Source organism: Haemaphysalis longicornis, unplaced genomic scaffold, assembly GCF_048455015.1.
Source record: "Haemaphysalis longicornis isolate Haplotype H1 unplaced genomic scaffold, Haemaphysalis longicornis Haplotype H1 scaffold_8, whole genome shotgun sequence".
Classification (NCBI taxonomy): Eukaryota; Metazoa; Arthropoda; class Arachnida; order Ixodida; family Ixodidae; genus Haemaphysalis; species Haemaphysalis longicornis.
The window spans coordinates 92,136,935-92,163,188 of record NW_027526445.1 but is presented as its reverse complement, the minus strand read 5'-3'; the positions used below and the strand labels follow the sequence as shown (position 1 = coordinate 92,163,188).

General features: G+C 47.9%; 1 protein-coding gene across 1 annotated transcript in view; it reads right to left on the bottom strand.

Moving 5' to 3' along the window:
* Positions 1 to 3,750: 3,750 nt before the first annotated feature.
* The window catches only part of LOC144148382 (uncharacterized), a 100,430-nt gene continuing 77,926 nt past the window's right edge, over positions 3,751 to 26,254 (bottom strand). The window contains exon 3 of the mRNA XM_077679924.1: positions 3,751 to 3,839. Within this exon, the coding sequence (XP_077536050.1) occupies positions 3,751 to 3,839 (89 nt within the window). The remainder of the gene's footprint in view (positions 3,840 to 26,254) is intronic.

Here is a 26,254-nt window from a genome sequence, read left to right as displayed (position 1 = left end):
TGCCAACAGGGACCTGTCACGCTCCTCACTTCACCAACAGATCGTACTGCAAGTTCATTTTCGTTACAATATTAAGATCGGTTAGCACAATTGGCACGTTGTCTAGAAAAAGCGTCGAGGAAAACAAGTGATGTTAAGACGCCACATTAAAGAGACAAGGAAACGTCATGGGCGAGACGGGTTTGCAATGCGAGCGAGTTTCCGAGCCGTGCAACAAACCGCCAACAGCTCGCGATCGCCGACAGACGCGAACAGAGCAGCATAAACAGCAACAATAATGCAAGACGGTGAGAAAGCGCCGTTAACAATTTCGTAAACGTCGCTAATATAACTGCCGCGAGCAGAAAGCAAGCTTTGCAGTAGGAGATATGCGAACTGATTGCAAACCCGCCAAAAAACACTCACCTGGTCGGCCGATGGTGGACAGTTGAACGCCCACAGATAACTGCAAAGCTGTAGTGCCAGAAGACGCTGGAGCTGTTGAACGACGACCACTACTTATAAAGCCGGTCGTGACGACGACTGACAGGGCGACAACCATCGCCAGTTTATGAATTCTTGCGTCGACCGCATAAGTCGAATGCCACTACTTGAATCGCTACGGCACGTACGCCGTGTAGGCAGCACTCGAAAAAATGTAAACATACCGCGCGGGAACGCTGCAAGCAAACGTGACGTCACATCCGCCTAGCGATGCTCCTCACCCGCCCAAAAGGTTGGTTAATTCCTCTCCTGAAGGGCAGGTCTCCACGGCCGGACTCGTCTCTCCTCCCGCGCGCGAAAGGAGCGTCGAGTCCGGCCGTGGCTGCTCCTGCTGCTTCCTGGCTGGCACGCTGGCAGCGTGTTTACTTGCGCCGCGCTGGTGCAGTGATATGAAGCCAGGTGACCATATGTCCTCGACTGGCACAGGCCACAGTGAGCAGCAAGTGAGAACAAATCGTTTATTGACATCCGCAAGTTTACAGAGCCCAGGATATCATTTCATTTCGATCGCTGCAATTGTACGTCGCTTTCGTGACATTTTTTTTGCCATAAAAACGCGTTCACTTGCGCTAAGATTTCGAACGAAGGGCACAAATGAGGTATTGACGACGACAACGGTTTCGTGTGCACCGTCTTTCTAGCGGAGTGCATAGCACTCACCTTCTGTTGGGAGAATCAAATATTCTGGCCTCGACAGCTGCCGTCCGATGCGGAATTTCCCACATTTCTCACTCCACAAGCACTTAATTCCCATGTTTTGCCAGTCGTCTCAACAACTGATGGACGCAAAAGCACATAACAGCAGTACAGTCAGGAAACCAGTGCTCCGCGCACACAGAAACGGTGGGCCATTGCAGCGGTTTCAATTTGAATTGGCGGCTTTGTGGTTGTGAATTCAGAAACGAGGTGGTGCACCAGTCGGCTGTTCGTAAAAAGTTGCGTACATTTTTGCACAACGGATGTTTGATGCGGAACTTGTTAATAATATTTTTAAATAAGATATTGTAAGCGAACCGTGTGGGCTCTTTGAGTCACGGAATGAACGTCCTGTATTCTATACCAAAAGTAACCTTTCGCTTGCGCCGTATAGTGGACTTGATGGTCGAAAACTGCGTTGTAGGTTAGTAACGTGGTGCGTCGATTTTTACGCCGCCTATTGGCGGTGAGATGTGTGAGTGGCGCCCCCTGGCTCTGACGTCAGCTTAGAGACTCGCGCCGCGGTCGTCTGCTACACTTGCTCCGCTGCTAAACTCGCTCCGCTGTGGTCCGCTTGTGAGGGGCAGCAACGCCTAAGCGAAAAATCACCCGCTTTGATCTTTTAGGGCATTAAAACGCCTATTTCCAGTAATTCAGTTATTTTCCAGCTTCTGACAACTCTTAATAACACCAAGCTGTATACCGCACAAGTTTGCAACGAACGAGGAGAGAGAGACCAACTTTCTTCAGAGCATCAGTCGATAATCGTCTGTAGCTCGTCCTTTCTAGCTTATTTGCGAGGTTCAGTGCTCAGAGCTCCTCGATGAGTATGCAAAATGCGTAGGCTCCCCTAAAGTATTTTCGAGATACTCTTATGAAGACCCAACAGTGTAATGCTACGCACCAAGCAGCGCGTCCTTTCACGCGCATCGCAAAGCGGGAAACAAAGCGGTTGGTTTCTTTTTCTTTCGTTGTTGTCGACTTGTATCAGGTGAATGTTTTTTTGTGTGTCCGACGCATTAATTTTTCTGCACCACCACACACGTCTTATTAGGAGGTTTGGGGATGTTTGAGAGGCGCACATAATTCGTGTGGATATTTTCTTCACGCTGTAAGGCATACATTCCCTTCTTCACAAATTGGCTGTCGTTATGGCCGCGTACAACAATGGGCATGTCCGCAGCGTGCGTTGCTTATTCACATGCAAATGCAATGAGAAGGTTTGTGCTACACCACCGCGAAACGGCGCAGACGACGTTGTCCAGAGTATTCGAAGGCAACTTTTCCGCCCCGAATTGCTATCGTAAATAACGAACCCAAACAGTCTCAACCCAATCTCAACCCAAACAGTTATGACATGATTACAGTGTTGAAGGCCTGATATACTCGCTAAAAACGCAAGAAATAGTGTACGTGCCGGTTTTCAGTATTATGAAGAATCATGACCGATGAATATCTCCAAGCAGCTATTTATGGTTTTCCAACCCCTTCAGGCGTAAAGAACAAATCCTGGCCTACTCGGGACGATCTTCCACGAACTGAAGAAAATGACTCTTACTCTCTATCCCGGACTGAGGAACCCGCCCACTAACAAGCTCGGTTTTACTGCTAAAGTTTTCTCCTTCTCCTCCGCCTCCTCGTACTCTTGAGTGCAGTGTTACTATAACGCATATCTGAATATTGTGAAGGCATGGCTGTCGGAAATGTTCCGGAATGTCCCTCAAGGTTTGAACAAATATATTGTTACTGTATTTTACCGTACACGTTACCCGTTTTGTTCAATAAGCCTCCATACTTGTTAGAAGCCTGCACCAGCACGCGCCTATACAAACCGTAGGTTATTTCGAACTCAACTTACATTTTTGCGCCCCACAGTGCATGTCGGCCCACTTTCATGCTATGACAACGTAAAGTGATGTGATACAATACTTTCGAGCGTTCGGCAAGGTGGCAAAAACTGTTTTACCTTACATACGATTACCAGGAATCGTAGTGCCTTCTGCCAGAGCCGATAGCCTCGAAGTCCTGGAATTTGTTTTGGTCTTGCATTTTCGCTGTTGTCGGTTTTTAGACTCTTGATGTTCCCTTTGTTCGAAAGATTGCTGAATACAGAAGCTAACGCCTGGCTCCAACTCTCCGCACAGGACCGGCTCGCAGGAATGGGGCCACGCCGGCAATGTTTCTTCCGAAGCGGTGTCGAAAACTATCTGTAAATCACGCCTTGAGCTAGTGTATGCGATTTTAGGCCTTCTATTAGGATAAAAAGTTGCGCATACGCAAAATCAGGTGCGGTCGAACATAAATAATCAACGGAGCGCAAAGAAACAGCAGGTAGAGCGAGCCCGAGTGAAGCAGACGACAAATGCGAGAATCCCTAAGCCGACGTCACTAAGACGCCCTTCGCAGCGCCGCCCGTGGTCGCGCTCACCGCCAATAGGGAAACCAGGGAACGTCCAAGCTTGAGAGGCCTGTTTGTACTACCCGGAATTACTGCCCGGAAGCCGCTTGCGCAGCGCCCCCTGGGCAGCGCAGGAGGCCTATATGTCTCTACCCTGTACGGCGGATCGCGAATCAAGGGGTCCTAGGCTGCAGAACTACATCCGCGTCGGAGGCCACCGGGCAGTCTTTGACTACCCGGGGGTCAAGCGAGTGTGTCGTCGCTGCAAACAGGAAGGACACATAGGGGCAGAGTGCGCAGCCCCCTTTTGCGAACGGTGCGGGATCTATGGCCACCCCACAGAACCCTGTGACCTTCCCTGCCGTCGATGTTCTGCACCCCATGCCACAACGAGCTGCCCGACACCTCCCCTATATAGCGCGGTGGCGGGTGGTTCACAAGCCAGTGCCCAGGCAGCGCCAATCGTCAACTCAGACGCCTTTCCACCCTTGGCATCAGCGAATCCAGTGAACACCAGTAAACAACCCGGCAGCTCCCCTCCAGCCCTACACGATTCTCCAAAAGACTCCGAAGACACCATGACCCCTTAAGCCCGTACAACACCACCACCACAAGGAACACAAAGCCAGAAGGTCCCCTCGAAGGAAGAAGGCGAACTCAAGACAAGTACACCAAGCCCCCAGCAGGCACCTCTGTCCCCAGACGTTCAGTCCCTAGTGCGCAACCTGGAGCACTCGGCACAAATCCTCAAAGAAGCGGAAGATGATGCAACAGGAGACGGGTCATCACCAAACTCTCCAGCGTGGCCACGATGGGAGGGTTCCAGTGAAGAAGATCCCGCTGACGAAGAGATGACAGACAAGGAAACAGATGCGCCTACGGTAGACGGGAAAAGAACACGCTCAAGTGACGACGGCATTACACCTTCTTCGGCTAGTGTTGCGGCAGTCCCCAAAAAGAAGAAGAATAGGTCAACGGGGAAGAAAAGTAAATAGACAATGGAACTTTCCCACAACAACAAGACGAAAGACCGGTGGACTAAGGTCGTGTCAGGATGTGAACATGTAGTGTGTGTGTGCTACACTGAACGTTGGGCTCCTTCGCCTGGCTCGGTGCTTCAGTCTTCGGACTTCACCGCCGGATGTCACGCCTGGTCCAATGTAAGCCCCCATCATGGTGTTCCTCGTTGTAGAGTGTTAGCGCGAGGTTTAGTGTACGAGCTCTTTCCATGTCTAGCCATTAAGTCTGTCACTGTAGAACATGTTTTCACCAGGGCCTGGTTTGATAATCAGAGCAACACTGTTAGTGCCGTGTGCTTCGGTGTTGTGAACAGGGTTCAAATCAGGAGTAGTGGTGTTGCCTTTGCTTCCGTAATACTAGCAGTACGGTATGTCTCTAGTTCTTAAGACTTATTTAATGTTAAGCGTTCTTACACTGAACGTTCAAGGATTCAGAAACCTAGACAAACAGAGGGAGGTGGTTCATTTCTCGAGAGCAAGGGGAGCCGACTTAGTTTTTTTACAGGAGGTGAATTTCTTTACGCAACTTGATGTAAAACGGTTTCAGGATGCCTTTGGCATCCCCTCCTATTTTTCCTTAGCCACGTCTCGGGCTTGTGGCGTGGGGGTCCTGATTCTTAATCCCTCCCTCTGCTGGTCTGGTTTCTCGTCCACCGACGGGGATGGCAGAGTGTTGCTGTACAACTTCACTGTGGGCAGTAGCCGATTCAAGATAATTAACATCTATGCTCCAGCGAGTGTATCTTTCACAAATGCCTTTTTTCGTGCGGTCGGTGTGTACTTTCTGGATTCGGCCCCCACAATCCTGTGTGGGGACTTCAACTGCGTTACGGATAGTGTAAGAGATGTTAGAGGACCTGGTCAGGGGCGACCAAACTGGAACGCTGCTGAACTGGAAACACTAATTAACGACTACCACCTGCAAGATGCTTGGACCCTCAAGCATGGTGACAACTTCTCCCCCACTTGGAGGAGGGGTTGTTCACAAAGCCGGTTGGACAGGTTTTATGTGACACAGGAGTTAGTGCCTGCGGTAGTAGATATCCGTACAGAAACCTTTCCCAGCCAGGCCTCTTATGTCTCAGATCACTCGCCGGTTATTCTGTATCTTAGGATTGACGATAACCGTTTTAATGGGGTACGACATTGGAGGTTAGACACCCGAGTCCTCCACGATCCTCAAACACTCCACAACTTTAAAAATAGAATCACAGAAACTTTAAGTACAACAAGTAATCTATCATGGGACAACCTTAAAACCTCGTGGCGCGTCATTGCACAAGAGGAAAGCAAACGGTTAAAATCAAGATTCACCACTGAACTTAATGATACCATCAGTCGGATTCGTATCATCAAACGCGGGGAGCCTTTGTCGGCTCCAATGAACGAGGTTCTCGGTGTCCTAAGAGACAGGTACCAGCTGCAATTAAGCCGCTCCTCTCCATCGGCGGCTGCGTTTAATAAGTACGGACCGTGTAATGGTAGTATAGAGATTAACCGGTTTCTTAAAACACGAGAAACGCCTACAACAATCACCGCAGTACGTACACCGTCCAACACAATATCATCAAACCCTACAGATATCCGAACCACTTTTCTGTCGTTTTTTTCTCAACTTTTTGAAGCTCCCACACAACAACCGTCCACCAACTATACAACAGAACACATCAAAGATTTCTGTGGAGACCTACCCCAGGTGCCACAGGACGTAGGAGAAAGCTTACTGTCGGCGACTTCTACGACAGAAGTCTTTAACGTACTAAAGGGAATGAAAACTGGTTCAGCTCCAGGCCCTGACGGGCTGCCGACAGAATTTTACACAACCTTTTGGCCTGAGTTAGCCGATACCATAGTATCCCTTTTCAATAGTATTCTTGAGACGAATGTAGTCCCAGACACCTTTAAGCAGGGCCGACTCGTCCTTATACATAAAAGCGGCAAGGATCCGCTCCTCCCAAAATCCTATCGTCCGATAACGGTTTTAAACGCTGATTATAAGATCTTTGCTTCCCTCCTGGTTGCTCGCATGAGATCCATCTGGCCGGATCTAATATCTCCGGAACAAACATGCGCAGTTCCGTACCGGAATATCTTTTCAGCCTTAAATGCGAGACTGTGTACCTTACGCATTTAATCGTGGGGGCCTCGAAACTAGTGTTGGAGGTTAGAACTATGTGCAGGTATGCGCTTTCTGTGTTGTGTGCTTTGTTTTATTTTTAAGTGCGAATGCACTTTATAAGCGACCCCAAACCATCCACCGCCGGCGGCGGCGGCGTCCGCAGTGCTCCTCTATATTTAAAAAAGAAACAGCATCCGGCGCCAGGTTTCGATCCGAGGACTTTGCGGCCGCAGCGCGACGCTCTACCGACCAAGCCACGGACACGACGCTGATATCAGTGTTAGTGACGCGCCGTATATCTTTAACGCATTCAAACTACGTCGTCAGCGGCGTGCGTTGGCGAACTGCGTGGTGTACACGTGATACTACAAACCCGATGGAAGAGATGGAAGAGAAGGCGGCGAGGCGGTTGGCTGCGGGGGCCGAGCGCAAGCGCCGCAAGCGGGCCGACAACCGTGCATTCGCACTTTCACATTCTCCCCCTCGGGGAAATGCGGGAGAATTTTTTTTTTCTTTGACAAATATTGTCAACGTGTTTGGTGTTATTTCTATGTTGTACTGATATGTATCCAGTTAACTGTTGTGTCCTTGTTAATGTAAACTTGCATTCCCACTCCTGCATAGGGCCTGGCACACAGGCTGGCAGTATTCAATAAATATCTATGTGCAGGTATGCGCTTTCTGTGTTGTGTGCTTTGTTTTCTTTTTTTCTTTGACACATATTGTCAACGTGTTTGGTGTTATTTCTTTGTTGTACTGATATGTATCCAGTTAACTGTTGTGTCCTTGTGAATGTAAACTTGTATTCCCACTCCTGCATAGGGCCTGGCACACAGGTTGGCAGTATTCAATAAATAATTGAATAAATAAATAAGGGATTAAGACTACCCTGCGGCGGAGGTAGACCCACGAAAAATATCATGTTCCTAGCGCTTTTTCACTAATGGTCCTCAGCTCACTAATTAATGCAGGAGTCATTTGCGCAGCTACGCCAGGGGCGCAAAGGCTGGGGAAAGAGCACCATGATGATGATTACAGACCTCCTTCTGTATCGGTACGTTGGTCGTCACCAAACGACTTGCCTGAGTTATTCTACTTATTTGCCCTACCCTTACTTAACCTAATGGGTTTGCCCTCCAACCCCCTCCGTTTTAAACTGCCGTCCAGGAGACATGGCGGCACCGCACCGTCTCGATTTCAAAGCATGGTTTTCAAAACTTGCTTTACGTTCACCATTACTGGCAGGCACAGGTCATTTTTTCCGAAGGCTTTCACATCTGTCCAAAAGTAGACCGCCCAAGCAAGCGCTAGAACCCACGATCACTGGCTTAGCGAATTCGGCTTCGATAGCGCAAAATCGGCGTGTGTGCTCTCCACTGCACACATGAACGCACGTGAATTGGCGTGGGGAACAGCATGCCGGAGGTCACGCCACGCACGTTGGGGCAGAATATTCTGGATAGTGGAACTAGTGGATGTGGGGCACTGCTCACGAGTTGCACGCTCACTTGGCTGGGTATTTTTCTAGCCATATTTTGGGGAGCTCCTCACGTGCGCAAGGCCAGGCGAAAGCATTAACGACGCTGCGCGCTGCTCATGTGCGCTCTGGTGGGTTACGTTTTCTCGTTAGACTCGATGGCGGAAGAAAATGCTTCAGACTCTGTTGTTGAAAACAATCTGAAATTAGCCACTTAAAAGGCCTATTCGGCCGATAATCGCACCCGGTTTCACGTCTTTTTCAGTGAATTTTTTCACACTGTAGTTACAACCGTTACGGAGTTGTCGTGTGCCGTCAATACAAGGCCGGCTACGGATAGATTATGATCGCAAAAGCAAGTTTAACTCTTACGGTATGCATTATATCCCGTAATAACATATATCACAATAAGCCTCAAAATGACTCCGAATGGACGCCTGCAATGTACACACATTCGCTGTTAAGTGTTTCGCAGTGCTGTTAGGAGTACTTCGGTATTGCCGCCTGCTTTACTTCCACGAAATAGGAATGAACAGGCCTATTTCGCCCCCTGAAATAACACTCTTCTCTTTCCAATATCTTTCAGCTAACCAATTAACATGTACGGCAAATTGCAGATCATAAACAAGCGTGCTTTGTTGCCTGTATAGATTTGTTGAATGAAGCAAAGCAGAAAATATTTGCTCATGAAGAGTCGGAATATTTTTCTCCGAGCATTTATTGTCGCTACGTTTTATATCAGGGCTGTATATACACGTCAATTAATATCATAGAATCTGTTTAGGGTACCTTCAGTGTAGCCGTAGCAAAACGCACAATACATCCTCAAGCTTAGGATGCAGCGGTTGTTTTCAGAGTGAACACCGGACGGTTGACATCATTTATTGAGGTGAAAAACGCAGGCCAACCAGAGTAGAAATATGACTACAGACGGGACAAGTGAATGAGTTCGTTAGTTTCGCCCCACTCAATCGATGGCAGAACCCCCCGTTTGGGAGAATACCTTCTCTCTTACCATCATCCGCTCGTACCACGCGTTGTTATTGTCGTTCAGTTCAACAAGGCAAGAGGACGCAGTGATTTGAAAACTGGTGCCAACTGTGGCCACTGAGATTCAATCGGTAGGGTGCGATTACTGTTGCGGTCCGTTTTTAGCACCGGGTACTCGTTCGTTTCATGAAATGCCTTCAGAAAGTGTCTGTAATCATAACAGCAGAAACATTCGAAATCGTTTGGACGAGTATTATTGTTATCGGTGAAGCATGTGGTAGCTGTTGACATTGAAAACATTGCGAGGGATCATACACGTGCTTTCAACAATTTGGCAAGTCGGAGTGAAAGCTGAGCGTAGTCCCGGTCCTTAAGCGTCAAAGAAACCACGTCAAGCTTGCTCCCATTATATTGCTTTGGTATGTAAGTACTTTCTTCGAAAGTGTGCTATGTGCGGGCAACTGAGAAGCTTGGTTGATTTATTTTTCGGTGTTTCCATAATAAATTCGTAATGGTGTTAGAACGATCGCATTTCTTGTATATGTAGACACCGAAATAGTAAGCTGCTCCGACTACACCACTGAAATCTTGTCGAGATGCCACCCTGCTTGAATCAGGTAAAAAAAAATATTGCGAGTTTCTTTGTAGGGCATGCAGTGTACAATGCGAAGAAACAGGCCTTAAACGATTGTGTCATTTCTTGATATTCCCTCGGGTGCCACCAAAAGTGTTACTCACTGATAGAGAAGATACTGCTTCTTGTTCTACTTCCAAAAGCACTCTATATTGCGACCGGCGCCAGCACGTAGTGTCGTGCCAGGGTTGAACCCCTAGTATGCGGCTAGAAATCCTTCGAGAGGATACGACGAGGGCCACACAGTGTACGACAAGCTCCTGCGCCAGGGCACGCGGCGTACAACGACGCCACATATCTGCACCGATAAACTACCAGAACTATCAGGATCAGCTTCGAGAACGCACAGGAGGCCATAAAATAAAAGGGATCAAGTAAGCTGCGCGGAAGAACTATCGGCGCGACACCTCCCGGTCCAGCGATTGATGGCCACATAGCTGGGTGCGTATTCAGATCCATCCCTACTCAATATGTGCTAACTCTCTGGATTTCGGCCGCGATGCCTCGTTTGTATCCAGAGTTGCGGCGGGTGGGCCCTAACGGGGCAGGACGACCTTGCGGCACGATTCGTGGCAGTGCGCGGCAGGCGCTAAAGCTGTAGTACCTGCATCTCCGACAAATGCTTGGCGCCCTATTAACTGGCAAGCATTCTTTTCTTGGAACACCGCACCACCAGCCTATAAACGCAATGAATCTGCACAAAGATGCAGAATTGTCGAAGTAACGAATTTGTTCGTTCATTAGCAAAGCAAATTATCAACTAGGAAGTCCAAGGAAATGAAAATAAAGAAACAACGAACTAGCAAAATTAAAATGTGTCCTATTGTCGCGAAATTCATGTCCCTCCTTGACGGGTTTTCTTGCCGCTCGCCATTTTTGGGCCGAGAGGAGGCATATCGCGTAGCGAAGGAATGTTTTCGCCGCCATTGTCGCACCCGGGTCGGCTGGCCATGTGTTTCGGGGAGAGAGGTGGGAGAGAGTGCCGCGGCCTACGGAAGGCTGCACCCCGCGAATTCTCGGAAGACGCATGACCCGGTGGACTGTGTGCGTGGTGCAGCGCGGGGCTTGCGGGGAGAATGGGCTGAGAACTGGTGGTGGCCGGACGTACGGCCAGGACGCGGCGTCGGCCTTGAGGGCTGTGCTGGAGAGGCCGAGCGACGACGGCGGTGAACTTCGGGCCCCCAAAGATTCCTCAAGGAGTCGAAAGTGCGCGGCTGGAGTTCACCCAAATTGCGTCGCTGATGAGCGGCGCCCCACCACAGACGACCGACAGCCTCCGTCCCCCGGGCGAGACCATCAGCCGGACCGCAGCTAAGATGTTCTCGCCTTCTCCACCTTTCCTCGGACTCTTCCGAATCATCTTCTCTGTTGTATTTCTCTAAGCGGACTGCACGGGCTTCTTATCCGCCTCGTTCAGTGCACCACGCTGTATGTGTTCCTAGCGGGCCTATTGTTAGTAGTTGGGGGATACCTCCAACCCCGCCTATTGTACACTCTACTGTCCCCTTCATTTACTGTCGCCTCCTCCTCGGGCTCGTAACGGCATGCACCGTTTCTTTCATTGGGATTAACGTACTTCGTGTCGGTTTCTTGGCAGCTCTGACCCCAACGGGGTGTCAGCTGCGGTGTGTTATTAACTCGTGAAACCTTCTCTTTGTCTGTTTTGAATTTCCTGTGAATGTGAAGTAAATGCCCGTTGTTTTGAAACTGTTTTCCCGTGCCCCGTCTCGTGCCTCACGCCAGTGGCCAATCAGGCGTGGACCTATCGCCCGTTAGCAGGTCCGAACCACGTCCTAAATTCGTACCCAGGGGGGAGTTGTTTGTCGCTCCTCCCGTCCGAGGCATCGGCCACTAAATTACTACCTCGCGCAATTCTGTGACACCTATACACCGCTATCATGATGCAAAGACAAAAATAAAAAGCCGTGAAGAAACGAACCGAAAAAATGCAATGAAATTACAATGAAAACCCAGCGATCATATAAGAGCGAAGGAGGTATTCTACGGAACGTTGCGGGTGCTGCCGCCCAATGGAAGGGCGACAACAACGAACTGAATCACTTCTTCATCTCTAGTTATACTTCTACGCTTCTGGGTTTACGTTTTATGAGAACCGCATCAGCTTTAACCATGAAATCAAACGATGCATAGAAAACTTAAAGAAGTATTGTGCAGTACCACTACGCTTAAGGTACCCTAACCCGAATGTAGGTCATAAGGCGCAATATAACATGTATCGATTAGATAGAATATTCTGACTCTTCATGAACACACAATTTCTGCTTAGCTGCGTTCCACGCATCTACAAAGGATACAAAGCACGTTTGTCTGGGATTTCCAATTTACCGTATATCTTAATTGGTTAGCTGAAAGATACTGGGAAGAGACAAGGTTTATTTAAGGGCGAAATAGGCCTGTCAATTCCTATTTTATGGACGCAAAGCTGGCGGGAATACCAAAGTAGCCCCCAAAACGCTGTGAAAGACTTAATTGCGGGTAGTAGATTAATGGTAGGCGTATATTTGGCGCCGTTTGTGAGGCGCTTTGTGGCATGTGTTGCGGAATATTGTGCATAAAGCAAGAGTTAAACCTGTTTTTTGTGACAATAACCCATCTGTATAGACGGCAATGTACCGACGGCAAACAGCGAGAATTCTACAACGGCTTGTCTTTTTACGCTTTTTGTTCCGCCGCTGAGCGTTACCAAAAAGCCTAGCCCAACAGAGCGCAGGTTTGGAGCGCACAGCGTTGTTAAGCGTTCCGCCTGACATTATGCAAGTTCGGAGCTCGCAAAAAAAGATGGCTGAAAAAAAAAAAACCAGCCAAGTGAGCGTGCGTCTAGTGAGGAGGGCCTCGTATCCGCTAGCTCCACTATTCACACCCCTCTTTCCGGCATTCGTGGAGTGGCATTCGCTTGTTCCTCTGTCCAGTGTGTGCCTGCAGTGCTTTCCAGCATGCCAGCGCGTGCTTTCGTGCCTGCATTGGAGAGCCCACGCACCGATTTCGCGGTATCGAAGCCAAGTTTCCGATGCCGATTAGCGTGCGTTCTAGCGCTTGCGAACGCCGTTTATTTTGAGAAAGATGTGAAAGCCTGCGGACAAAACGATTTGGACTTCCCAGTAATGGAAAATTTTAAGTCAAGTTTTGATATTCATGTAAGGAGCAACAGCCGGGTCCTCGACAGAGGGGGCAGTGCCGCCGGATCTGCTATTTCTCTAGAGCAGCTTGGCAAATGACACCTGAAATAAATTGTGAGCTAAGGGCCATTCACGAGAAACTGCTAGCAACACGATTTTGTGTGTGCTCTGAATCTACGGAAGACGAACGGACAGTTTCCTTCGCCGCCGAGTGGGTATCAACAGTTAGTTTTAATACGTGCCCAACTTCTTTTTTGATGCCACGTCCGCACGACAGGACTACAAGGCATAACTACGCCCTCACGCAATTTAATGCAACTGACGTGCGAAATGTAAAGTTGCTTATATCTAAAACCAAATTTTTTTTGTTACCTTGTAGTTTATACTGGAATAAAAACATTAAAAAAGTTTTCAATCAACTTTTTTTGCCGATATGTTATCGCAAGAATTTCAACAATGTTTATTTTTTTTTACGACCGCCACCCTCTTCTAAATCTAGAGGAAAGTTTCTCTCTAAAGCACATGTAACCGTAGTTGTATTGCTTCAATATTTGTTTTACTTAGAGTCTTACATTAAAACCCGTTAAAACAGATTTAACAATGCCGCGAAGATGCGGAAATAAATTTTTATTATATTTCTTGTCTTTATTCATCTTTATTTATAAAAAAATTATACCGCGATCTATTAAACCAGCACTAAAGGTGCGCCCATAGTGTTTCAAAGCGAGGGCGAGGGCTAAAGTTAGCCGTCAAACATTAGTTTTTGTTTTGCTTTATGTCATCCCTAATAACTTTGCAGTTAAGTCAACAGACACGATGATGCTTTTGGGCATTTCATAGAACTGATTTGCGTTTTAGTCAATACACCAACATTCATCACCAGACGGACCAACCGCACTGCCCGCGCGTCGTCCTAACTTGGTTAACCTAAACTTGCAATTTTACTGCTCCTACGCACACGGCCTCTGCTACTTGTAGTCCCCTATTTTATGATACAATTTAAAATTTAGGTTCTCAAACTAAAGGAAGAATTACGTTAGCATAGTAAGGAAGGAACCGAGGGTCCTGTAGAAACGGGGGTTTAGGGAAGCAAACTTGTGCTCCCGAACGAACAACAAATAAGAAGTGCTAAGAAACAACCAATCAAGTGACAATCCTACATGAGCCAAGGGGAATCGAATGCCCCGCATTTTGCCTGCCAGAAGTTACCTCTCAGCATTATTTATATTTTAAGAATCATCGAATTAGTTTTAGAACATTTGCGAAGAGTCTCTGCGAGTAACGAAGGGGTAAAACCCACTCCCGGTCAAAGAATGTTTCCGGGCGCTCAAACAGCACACAGGTGCTCATCTGGAACAGGATAGGCTAGCCGCTTGCCGCAAGAGCTTGTAGCAAAACATTAACGGACCATGATAAAGGAAATATGCAGTACATCGACTATGCGATTTCCCGGTCTGCAGCATTACTCTCGTTAAACAGGTCTACAAGTAGGTGAAGTTTGGCTGAACGTGGTGGCTGAAATAGAAGTAATCAAGCGAGCGCCAAACGTGCAACACGCTTGTGATCTAAAATTGAAATGCTTCTTCCTCCCTGGAGGCTGAAGTAGGGGTGCACCACCATTGGGGTGACGTACTTGTATCCCTCCGTGAAGTTTACGCCTAACAAAGCGAACCTTTTGCTTGGATTATGCGTACTTGTCCACGTATCCCCGAAAGAAGTTCAGGTCTTGAAAGGGACATTTAATCCAAAAGTTCATTCATATTGGCCTGCTTAAAGAGAAGTGTAGCCAGACGGCGGGCTCGAAACCTCATGTTGGGTAAAGAAAAAAACGGGAGAAACTGTGTTTCAATAATTGCTATTGGAATCTTTGTAAGGAAGTCTGACCTTCACGTCGTTAAAATGGTTGCGATATTGTTGAAGGCACCAGGTAGCGATCAGGACAGCATTACAGCAGTATGTGCGCGCCATTTCTGAGCCCCAGAAGGTCGTTCTTGTATTATAAATACGGCTGCGCCGAATTCTCATAGGCTTTCACACAAATTACTTAAATGATACTAGTGGCAAAGAATAATATCGCATAATAATGACACATGCTTGAAGTCCTGATCATTATTAATCGTATATTAATTAACAGGGCCGTTCTAATACACATATTTTTGGAAGCCGTGAGCGCAACTGTGGCTTCAAAGAACTGCTTATGGCAACCAAGGTGCAGTATGCTGGAGTAAACATCTCTTATTGGGAGAGCCATTCTTCCTACATTGGATACAGACACAGTGATGTTACCATCTTTATCTATCTACTTCCTTTCTACGAACTGTCAGAGAACTTGACAGAGCAGGCCTAACGTCAGGTAAAGCAATGGAATAAGAGGAATTGGAAGAGGCTATATCAGGAATTGGGAAAAATGAAAAAGTGATTATTTGTCAAATACAAATAGATTTGAAAAAAAAGAAAATAGCGAAATCATCCATTTGTCCCACGAACAATTCATTTGTAGCCCGTTGTGTCGATAGGCCGGTAGACTCTCTCAAGATTGCACTCACAGACGTCCCATTCACCGCTCATAAGTGAGCCTCGCCATCATTTTGGACTGGAGTGGAGTCGTTTTGGAGTGAGTGCGAGCCCCACGCGCTGCCAGCTCCGCTCACCACTCGCAAGTTCGAGCGCCACTCCCGGCGGGCCCCACAAACCACCCGCGAGTGCGAGAGCGATCTGTGGCGTTTCCCACTCACCACTTTGGGGTTCCAATGCCACTCGCTGCGAGCCCCGCCCAGCAATTGCGAGTGCACTCGCGCTACTCGCGCCATTTGCGGGGTTTACCGCAGTAAGCGCCACTGTTGCGCTTGTTCTTTCTTTTGGCTATTCGCCGCTGGGGCCACATCCTATGATGGTTCTTAATGGCGGGATTGGTTTTTCACCCGGGAATATGTCGTTACTGAGCTCCTGCTTTGCCGCACCCCAGAATTAGGCCTTTGGTGGCGTATTGATTAAAGATTATAATTTGGATGGCGTTCTGATGTCGTAATGCCCTAATACTGTTCGATTTAATGACTCATGGAGGGTCTGTTTCATACACTCGCTTGCGAGGGGAGACCATGAGGGGAGTGCGTGTGAGAGTAGGTGCGAGGTATCGTAATGTAGGTAGTATCGTAGGTACCGCCGAAGTGTCGTTGTGATGTCTAACAAATGTTTGTTTTGTTTCTGGCTTTGTTGTACTCTACCTGACTGCGAAAATAACTGTGAAACTTGTCAATCCACCTCTACTGCATTCCTTGCCTTGGAAAGAATTCATAAATAACTTAACAAAATTTGAAGGGCTTAGCATAGTGAAGAAATTAAAAATGCTTTACTTCGAATAAATCGTCTAATAAAGCTGCCCCACTTGCGCATTTTTCTGATTTTTCGTAGGTCTAGTATTCATGTTTAAAATGGTGAATATTTTGTTGAATGTTGTTGGACATCGTCTTATGTCTGCATCAAATGCTGTGTGGCTTATGCATTATACATTTTTCTACACTCCCCTCAGTAATGTCGGAGTGACCTTGAGGGTATTTGAATATAAATAAATAAATAAATTATAGGGTGCGCCGTAGCAGGAGCTCAGGCACGACATATTACCGAAGGTAAAAGCAATCCCGCTATTAACAACCATCATAGCGGGCGACTACTGCACCCATTTTTTGTTAACCCAAACGGAGGTTTTGTGCCCGTCGTCTGGCTACACTTTGCTTTAAAGGGACACTGAAGCGATTTGTAAACATTGCGGGATTACTAGCGCAAATTGTAGTCCGGAGTCCATAGACCATGTCTCGACCACTCTGAGGGCGTTTACGCGAATTTATTTTGTAGAAAAATCAATTCGAGAATGCTGTCCTCCTCTCTGCACCCTCGCCCATTTTCTGTGGCGTTTTCGTGTGACGTGAGGAGGAGATGAGCTGGCAATTGGCTACGTTACTGCACGGATCACCGAACTTCAGACCGAGTCAGCCGGCCTAGGGTTTAGTCCGCCGGCCGCCCACGGGACGTCGCAATTCGCTCGCTCAGTTGAAACTAAGCCACAAGACGATTGTAAATGGAAGAATGTGCCTTTCTTTACTTTGTTAGTTTGTACACTGTATCAAGCTCCCAGTCCGGGTCGCTCCACGCAAGCGGTGCATATGCGACGCTTCGCTGACTCTACGCTATTAGGAAAATCTAATGCCACTTAAAGGCGGGAGAGGAGTCGGCGAAGTCAATATAGGTACTAAGGAAATAAAATCAACTGAAACTTTTACCGTACAGCACAAAACCAGAGAGCCGGAAGCACTTTTTTGCGCTTGGTGAACAAGCACCGCGGTCAGCAGCACAACCACACATCTTCGAAATCTTTTCGACTTAAGAAATGCAATTGCTAGACGTGAGATATTGTGGAAGTTTAGGGGACACTTACTGAACGAGCGCTATACAACAAGTAGTCGCCTAAGGTACTTACAATGCTAAAACTAAATAAAAGTGTAAACTGGTTGTACATTATATACCCCATATTTCCACAAGGGGCATTGCCGGGGCTGTGGCCGTGTGGTCTGAAGCGCTAGGATTCTTGTTTTGCAAGTCGCAAGTTCGAATCCCCGAGGGTGCATGCGTTTTTTATAAGTTGATTTTTTTCGTTTACAGCCGATGTTTTCTAACCTGAGTTCACCATATTTGAGCCGTAACGTTCACTGCTCCACGAGCGAGTTCGCAGGACGCGCGCAGACTTAGTGACGCACTAGCCAGTCCTCTTTGGCGTGCTGTTGCCACAAGCACCGACTGCTTGCGGGATGTGGGCACAGGCCAGAATCAGCACACCCTTGGCCTGGTGCGAACCCGCTTTTTGCGATACAGGCATGAGTGAGGCAAGCTCCAAATATGTGGGAAAAGCGCATGGCATTTGAGCGTCTGCGGTGACGCGGAGGGCTTTCGTCCAGGGCGTAGGCCTGGGCTAGTGATTTCTACGATGACAAGCCGTCCTGAGAGGGTTCTCTTAGGCATATTACAGCCGACAACATGGCAGAAGCGCGGTACGAGGATTACTGAGATATCGAGAATGCCCATGCAACGCTGCCGTCGGATGTCAAGCATGTTGTTTTATAGAACCGAAAACGAAACTTGTTTGAATGCCAACCTTGGACATCGTCCAATTACGGTGCCACCTCCTCCCGACGTCACAGCCTTTAGTTGGTGCGGCCGGCACAGACCACGCATGGTAGTTTTAAGTGCGAAGCACTTCTTAGTCGGACCTACTCCTTCCACCGCCGTCCGTCGCCCGCAGGTGTTATCGCGCCCTCCTCTCCTTAGCGACGGCGCGGTAGCGGAGGGAAGGCGTCCATAGCAACGGCGCAGTAACGTCACTACACCATGTGATGGCGCGCGCTCTCGCCGTGACATCACGCGCTCGCGCCTCCCTCCCCTTCCGCGCGCCGTGACGTCCCGCGCTCGCGCCTCCTCTCCCCTCGCTCGGCTGCCGCTGCGCCGTTGCGCGCGTTCGCTGCCCTCTCCCCTTCGCTCGCCGCGCTCGCCCCGCGCCTACTCTCTCTCAGTCGCCTGGCTCGGCGCGGCACACTCCCCTATATTGGCCTCGAGGACATACCGTGGCGCCACCTACGAGTGACGTCACTAGTAGGACGCCGAATCGTGCTGTCGTCTGCTACAACACCTTTCCCGTGCATATGCGGAAGCGTGTTTTTTTTTTTTTTTTTTTTGTGGCCACCGTCTCGCCCGCTCCTTGTGGATTTGATGCAAATTACCAAAAAAAGTTGTCTGTAAACCAAATAATTTTGGTAAGCAATCAGTGACTCGCTTGTTCCCGGTGACACCGCCGCGTTTAGGTAGTTGCTACCATCGCGGCCCACAGCTCTTACATACGCAGCCAGCTAACGCCAAGGACAATGCAACTGATGCCGAGAAAAGTACGCTGTAAATTTATTATGAAATACTTGTGACGGTACATGTGTGTGCAAGCAAACACCTCTTAACAGCGACGGAAACGCGTCGCTCACTTATGATCTCACCGCGCGAACTGCTCGTATTGCCTGGTAAATGAATGACGCGAGAACGGTGATCAGATTGCTTCGCCGCACATGCTTAAAAGTATTGTTATGGTCTGCAGTTTGGCTTAATCAGTGCCTATTTCCCCTACGATGTTTTTATAGTCATGCCCGGATTTTATTAATGATCACTGCCGTAGCCTGTACTCTGCACGGCTGATGTTTACTTTTCGCGACTTGTCCGCAATGTATGAACGGTATGAACGCGAGTTAACGCCTTCGAGCGGATTCGGACAAGGCTATACTTAGTTTTCATTGGGTGCTCGGCGTGGTAATTTATAATTGCAGCGTGTTTTGTATGTTTACAGTAAGCCGGCATTTCTCAAGCATCAATTTCGAAACTCACGACTTCTCACAGAAGGTGAGGCTGCGTATACGAGGCGAAACACGTCGTTAATGATTTCGGGTAATGGGGATATTTAGAATAGGAGAACCGAGCGTTGGGGGCCCCCAAGAAGTTAGAGGAACCGAAACGCAACACGCGCGTGCGCGACGGGAGGGCCTTCGCCAACAGCTCGCAGCCGGCACGTAATCGGATGTTGGGAACTGTAGGCTTGGCGTCGCAACAGATATTTAATCGCCGTTAGAGTTGCAAGTGACAGTCCCTAACAGAACGTTTCACCGCGCTGGGAACTCTGTAAGCGCGGTGATTTCCGTTGAAGCGATCGACGATCAAGATACCTGCACGGCCTCGGCCGATTCTTGCGCGCAAGCATAGCCATCCTTCGGCCGCTCGCCGCACCGTGCGTGAACGGGCCGGCGCTGCCGGGACCGACCTCCGCGGCCGGTCGGCGTAAATCGCGGCAGATATTTGAACATCGCTTTGAAAACCACATCTGATGACACTACCTATCAGAATTTTTCATCACACTAACATCCACTTTCACCAATCTAGAACTTCTTTTCCACGACTTATGTGATTTTAAAAAGCGGCGACAAGTTGTTGCTGCCGCGACCTGCGTCGGTTCGAGCCGCACCGTCGGCCGTGCGGGCAGGCACGGCGGGTGCGTGTGCTTCTGCGAGCAGTTAACGCTTCACGATTTCCTGCTTTATACATTTCTTGCAAACAAGGGAAATCTAGAAACTTCACTCGGCGATCGTCGTAGTCCACATTGTTGAACGGGGAAACAAGCCGCTGCTTACGCTTCGGTCGCATACGAAATGCACCACCACGCTCATGGTGTTTGCGGATAATCTACCACAGCTTATACGGTTATAAAGTCCCCATGAGGTTGAACTGCGCTTGACGCACTGAGAATTAACTTCAAATGAAGGAAATTGACACGAAAATACTTTTAGACGAGCTTCCTAAGCGAAGTGTCACGCGCCGTAAGCCAACTACGCAGCAAGATAGGAACGGTGATCCTACAAGTGACGTCAAAACGATCGCAGCGCCGGCCTCTCCAGTGGTGGGCCTCGCGGCCATATTGGCCGCGGTCAGACCTCCGTGGGTCGGCCAGACCTCCGTGGGTCGGCTCGCGCGTGCTCTCTCGCTCGGCTCCTGTAGTCGCGCGCGCGTCTTCGTCGTGCGTGTGTGTGTGCGTGATTACATTCCCTCTCGAACATCTCTCGCACATACACGTTAATTCACCAAGATTTCCGCAGAGGGACAAACGAGGCATGTTAAGCCGAACGTGATCACGAGGGGGTGTTAATGTAACTAACGGGCAAAATGCCACCAAACTTCAACAAACTCCCCCTCATAGCATCACCCCGTGCTTCGCACTTCCTCATACTCCCCTTCGGGGAAATGCGGGGGAATTTTTTTTCTTCTTTCCCGCTTTATAAAACAATTACCGACTTATAAACCGGATAAACGAACAAAAGTGTGGTAATTTGTGCCAGTCTACGCAGTGCAAGCAAAACCGGAAGCTCGATAAATACACTTCACAGTCCCTTTAAGCAGGCCAATATCAATAAACTTTTGGATTAAATGTATCTTTTAAGGGCTCAATTGCTTTCGGAGATACACGGACAAGCTCGAGGTTGGCTTTGTTAGACGTGAACTTAACGGAAGGAAACAAGTGCGTCACCCAAATGCTGGTGCGCCCTACTTCAGCCTCCAGGGAGGGAGAAACATTTCAATTTCAGATCAGATGCGTGTTACACGTTTTGCGCTCACTTGAGTACTGCTATTTCAGCCACCACGGTTTCCCCAGATTTGCGGTGACAAGCGGCTATAAGCAATGGTCAAGGGGCTGTTCGCCTTCTTTTGGTAACATTTAGCATCCTTATTGCCGCATAATTTAAATGGTTTACGTGACGTGTGAACAGTGGGCCTGTTCGATTTACGGGCGTTCTGGCAGACCGCGGGCTGCCAGAAGCTTGCTCTGGGGCAGGAAGTTCCGTCACGATTACGTTGTTCAAGCGCCTCGTGATACACCGGAAGCCGGGACCGAGCGATGCGGAACAACTTTTTTTTTTTTTCGGCCGTCTGCTACAGTTTCAGCGGCAAAATGTCGGACGGTGAAAGAAGTGCGCTCGGTGCTCTCCCCGACGCGTTGCTTGCGGATCGCCGTCATCTTCAACGTGAAGACTATGATTGCGAAGCGAACGTTTTCAATGTGTGCGTCACCCTCGCGATGGCCCAGCGGGAAGAACGGCACCGCGTTAACCCTCTACTTAGAGAACGTTGTGCCGACCTACACGGAGTTCGAGTTCAGGAGACTCGACTGTAGTGGCGTACAGTGGCAGCCCTGGTCGCCGAATTTCAACACTCCAAATTCTAGCCCGAAGGCCTGTGAGGACGCCCCGAAATGCTTGCCCAGAAGACAGATCTGATTGCCCTGTCTTAAATCGGTACACAATGTACCATGCACATGATCGTGAATTCTGCGTGAGCGAGTCATCTGTTCACGCCGCAGCCTACCGAGTAATAGGATTTGTACATTTCTATCAGCGGACAGGAAATATTTCGGCCCGACTGAGCAGTATTGGAGCTAAACAAGCGGGTGAGGAAGCGGAAGGCTGTCGGACATGATCTGCACGATTTATGGGTGCCGCAGTTCTAGACCCGCGGATTCCGACAACCAATGTACTCGCTGAAGTAATAAACACAGACGTGGCTTCATCTAGAATTGTGACGCCGCCCTCGCCCACGAGCTCAAATAGGCCCTCCATGGCTTTAAGAAGGCGAACCACAAATGACCATTTAGTTGCGAATTATGTCATCTCTCTTCTCGTTAAAACAAAAACGGGTGTTGCAATGCGAAAAATGAACTTAAATGTGTGAAAAAGTGATTTATCATATCAATTAAATAAACTACAAACCATCAAATTTGAAAGAACAAATATATTCGCAATTTTATTGCGAAACTCGCCGAGTCGCTTTCCTTTTGTCGTCTGCTAGCAGCGTCGTCTGCTATCTGCCAGATCTGGGCCCTCTCGCCGAAGACCACGAACGCCCGGGCGGCTCTGGCAGCTTGCGGGGAGCCAGAAGTGGCCTACCCGAAAAAATCGAAGACGGTCTGGCGCCGCCGGAAATGACGTTTTGGGCTGCCCGAGAAAAAAACGAATGACCAGCTCTCGCCTCTGGCAGCTCTCGGGCAGCCTCAGGCAGGCAGAAGTGGAAAATCGAACAGGCCCAGTGTTATTTAACGTCCACGGCTCCATTTTAATACGCGTACTTGGGCTTGAGGCAAACTTCACCTACTTGTAGACCTGTTTAATGAGAGTAATGCTGCAGACCGGGAAATCGTACAGTAGAAGTAACTGCATATTACCGCTAACACAGTCTGGTGATGTTTGTTACAAGCTCCTGAGTGAGTCTGAGCACCCGGAAACATCCAGTGATAGCGAGTGGTTTTTATCGCCTTGTTACACGCAGACTCTTCGTAAATGTTCTAAAACAAATTCGATGATTCTGAAAAAATAAGGCTGACAGATAAGTACTGGCAGGCAAAACGCGGCGGCATTCGATTCCCCTTGGATCATTTAGGATTGTCAATGTTTGGTTGTTTCTTAACCCTTGTTCTTTGTAATTGCGGAGCACAATTTTGGTTCCCTAAACGCCATTTCTACAGGAGCATTGCTTCCTTCCTTACTATGCCACAATATTTCTGCCTCTGTTTGAAGAACCTAAAATTCAAATTGGATGATAAAATAGGGAACTACAAGTAACAGACGCCATGTGAGTGGGAGCAGTAACATTCCAAATTTAGGTAAACCAAGTTAGTACGACGCGCCGGCAGTCGGCTTGGTTGGTCTGCAAGTCAGTTCTATGAAACGCCCAAAAGTATCATCGTGTCAATTGACATGGTTGTCAAGTAATTAGGATTGAGATAAAGCAAAAAATAATGCTTGCCGGGTAATATTAGCCCTCGCCCTAACGCTGAAACACCATGGGCGCACTTTAGGTGCAGATTTAAGAGATCGCGGAATGAATTTTTTATATAGAGATGAATAAAGTCGAGAAATACAAGCAAAATTTATTTCCGCATGTGGGCGACATTGTTAAATACGTTTTATTGAGTTTTATTGTAAGACCATATGTAAAAAAATATTGAAGCAAAACAAATTTGTTTACATACGTGTTAGCGAATAACTTTTTTATCAATTTAGAAAAGAGTAGAGGTTACGAAAGAAAATAACCCCCCCTGAAATTCTTGTAATAACAAAGTGAAGAAAAAGATTTATTAAAAACGCTTTAAATGCTTTTATTCCGATACAAACTGCAAGCTAACAACAAGAAATTTCGTTTTATAGGTACACGTAACTTTCATATTGTACCCCCCTAGTCAGTAAACTCAGTAAGGTATCCTTTGTCGACGTGTCGTAGAAATAGAAGTTGGGCACGTACTAAAATTTACTGTTGATGCCTACTCGGCGGCGGAGGATGCTGTCCGTTCGTCTTGCGTAGGTTCAGAGCACTCACAAGAATCGTGTTGCTAGCAGTTTCTCGTGAATGGCCCTTAGCTCACAATTTAATAATGGTGTCATTTGCCCAGCTGCTCTAGTTCTGCAAAGGCTGGAGAAATAGCCGAACCGGTGGCCCTGCACCCTCTGTCGAGGACTCGGCTTTTGCACCTTACATGAATATCAAAACTTGCCTTAAAATCCTTCATTACTGGGAAGTCCAAATCGTTTTGTCCGCAGGCTTTCACATCTTTCTCAAAATAAACCGCGTTCGCAAGCACTAGAACCCACGCTAAGCGGCATCGCAAACTTGGCTTCGATACCGCGAAATCGGTGCGTGGGCTCTCCACTGCAGGCACGAAAGGACGCGAACTGGACAAGCGGATGCCACTCCACGAATTCCGGGCAGAGGGGTGTGAATAGTGGAGCTGGCGGATGCGAGGCCCCCCTCACGAGTCGTACGTTCACTTGGCTTGGTATTTTTCCTTGCCATCTTTTCTGCGACCTCCTCGCTTGCATAAGGCCAGACGGAAGACTTGACGACGCTGTGCGCTCCTAACGTGCGCTCTGCTGGACTAAGCTTTCTGGTAACGGTCAACGGCGGAAAAAAAAGCGTAGAAAGACATGCTGTAAACCTGTCTCGAATTGCCAGCTAAAAAGGCGTATTATTGCCCCTTTTTACAATTCTTTGTCGCAATGATTGATTTAGTTCACGCCGATAGAGAATTCTCTTTGTTTGCCGTCAATACATTGCCGTCAATACAGATGGGTTATGGTACCAAAAACAGGTTTAACTTTTGATTTATGTACTATATTCCGCAACACATGTCACAAAGAGCCTCAAAAACGACTCCAAATATACGCCCAGCATAACCTACTACAGCGTTGTTGGAACTACTTTGGTATTCCCACCAGCTTTGCGTCCATAAAATAGGAATGGACAGGCCTATTTTATACCTAAATAAAACTCTTCATTTCCAATGTTTTTCAGCTAACCAATTAAGATATACGGTTGATTGCACATCAGAAGCGAACGTGCTTTGTTTCATGTAGATATTGGTGGAATGCAGCAAAGCAGCAATTGTATTTTCGCGAAGAGTCAAAATATTCTATCTTGTCGATGCGTATTATAATACGCCTCTGTATACAGCTAATTTAAGACACAGATTCGGTTTAGAACACGTTCAGCGCAGTGGTAGGAAACCGCACAATACTTCTTTAGGCTTTCGATGTGTCCCTTGATTTGAGGGTGAAGGCCGATACGGTTCTCATCGTTTAGTAAGGTGCACAACGTAAACCCATAAGAGTAGAAATATGACCAGAGACAGAACAGGTGATTCAGTTCGTTGTGCTCATCCGCCAAAGGGTCGGCAGCACCCCAACTTTTTGTAGAATACTTTAGTCTCTCGTAACATTTGGAGCTCATACCACACGTCTTTATTGGCATTGTTCAACAAGGCAAGAGAACGTAGTAGTTTGAAGGCAAGATAGCGCCGTTACTTCGAAACCGGTGCAAATTGTGGTCATGGAGATTCAATCGGTAGGGTCAGATTCCTGTTGCCATCCGTTTTTAAGTACCGCGTACTCGTTCGTTTCATGAAATGCCTTCAGAACGTTGATGTAATCATAATGGAAGAGACATTAGAGACCATTTGGACGTGTATTTTTGTTATTGGTGAAGCATCTGATGATGGTTGACATTTAAATCACTGACAGTTGTACACGTGCTTTCAGCAAATTCGCAAGTGACGGTGAGAGCTGTGCCTTCACAAAAGATCTTAAGAGGGAAAAATAACAACGTCACACTTGCTCCGATTATGTTGCTTTGGTAAATACTTTCTTAGAAAGCATAGAATGTGTCGGCAACTGAGAAGCTTGGTTGATAAAAATTTCGGTGTTAAGGCACTATATTCCTCAGGGGTGTTAGAAACATGCAATTTCTTGCTTACCTCGACTCCAAAATTATAAGCAGCTTCGAATACCCCCTGGAATTCTCATCGAGATGGCTACCGTGCTTGAAGAAGGTAGCAAAAATATTGCGAGTTTCTTTGTAGGACACGCTGTGTACTATGCAGAGAAACATGGCTACAACGATCCTGTCATTTCTTGATATTCCCTCTGGTGGCGCTACTAGTGTTACTCACTGATATTGAGGATTCTGCTTACTTATCTTCCTAAAAACCACTTTTTACATGACCGGTGCTAGCCCGTAGTGTCCTTCCACGTTTGAATCCCTACCACGGGACCAGAAATGTCCCCAAGAAGATGCTACGACGGCCATCCGGTGAACGACTAAGCTCCTGCGCCAGGTCACGTGGGGCACCACTACCCCAAATATCTGCACGATAAACTAAGAGACCTCAGGGTCTCAGCTTTGAG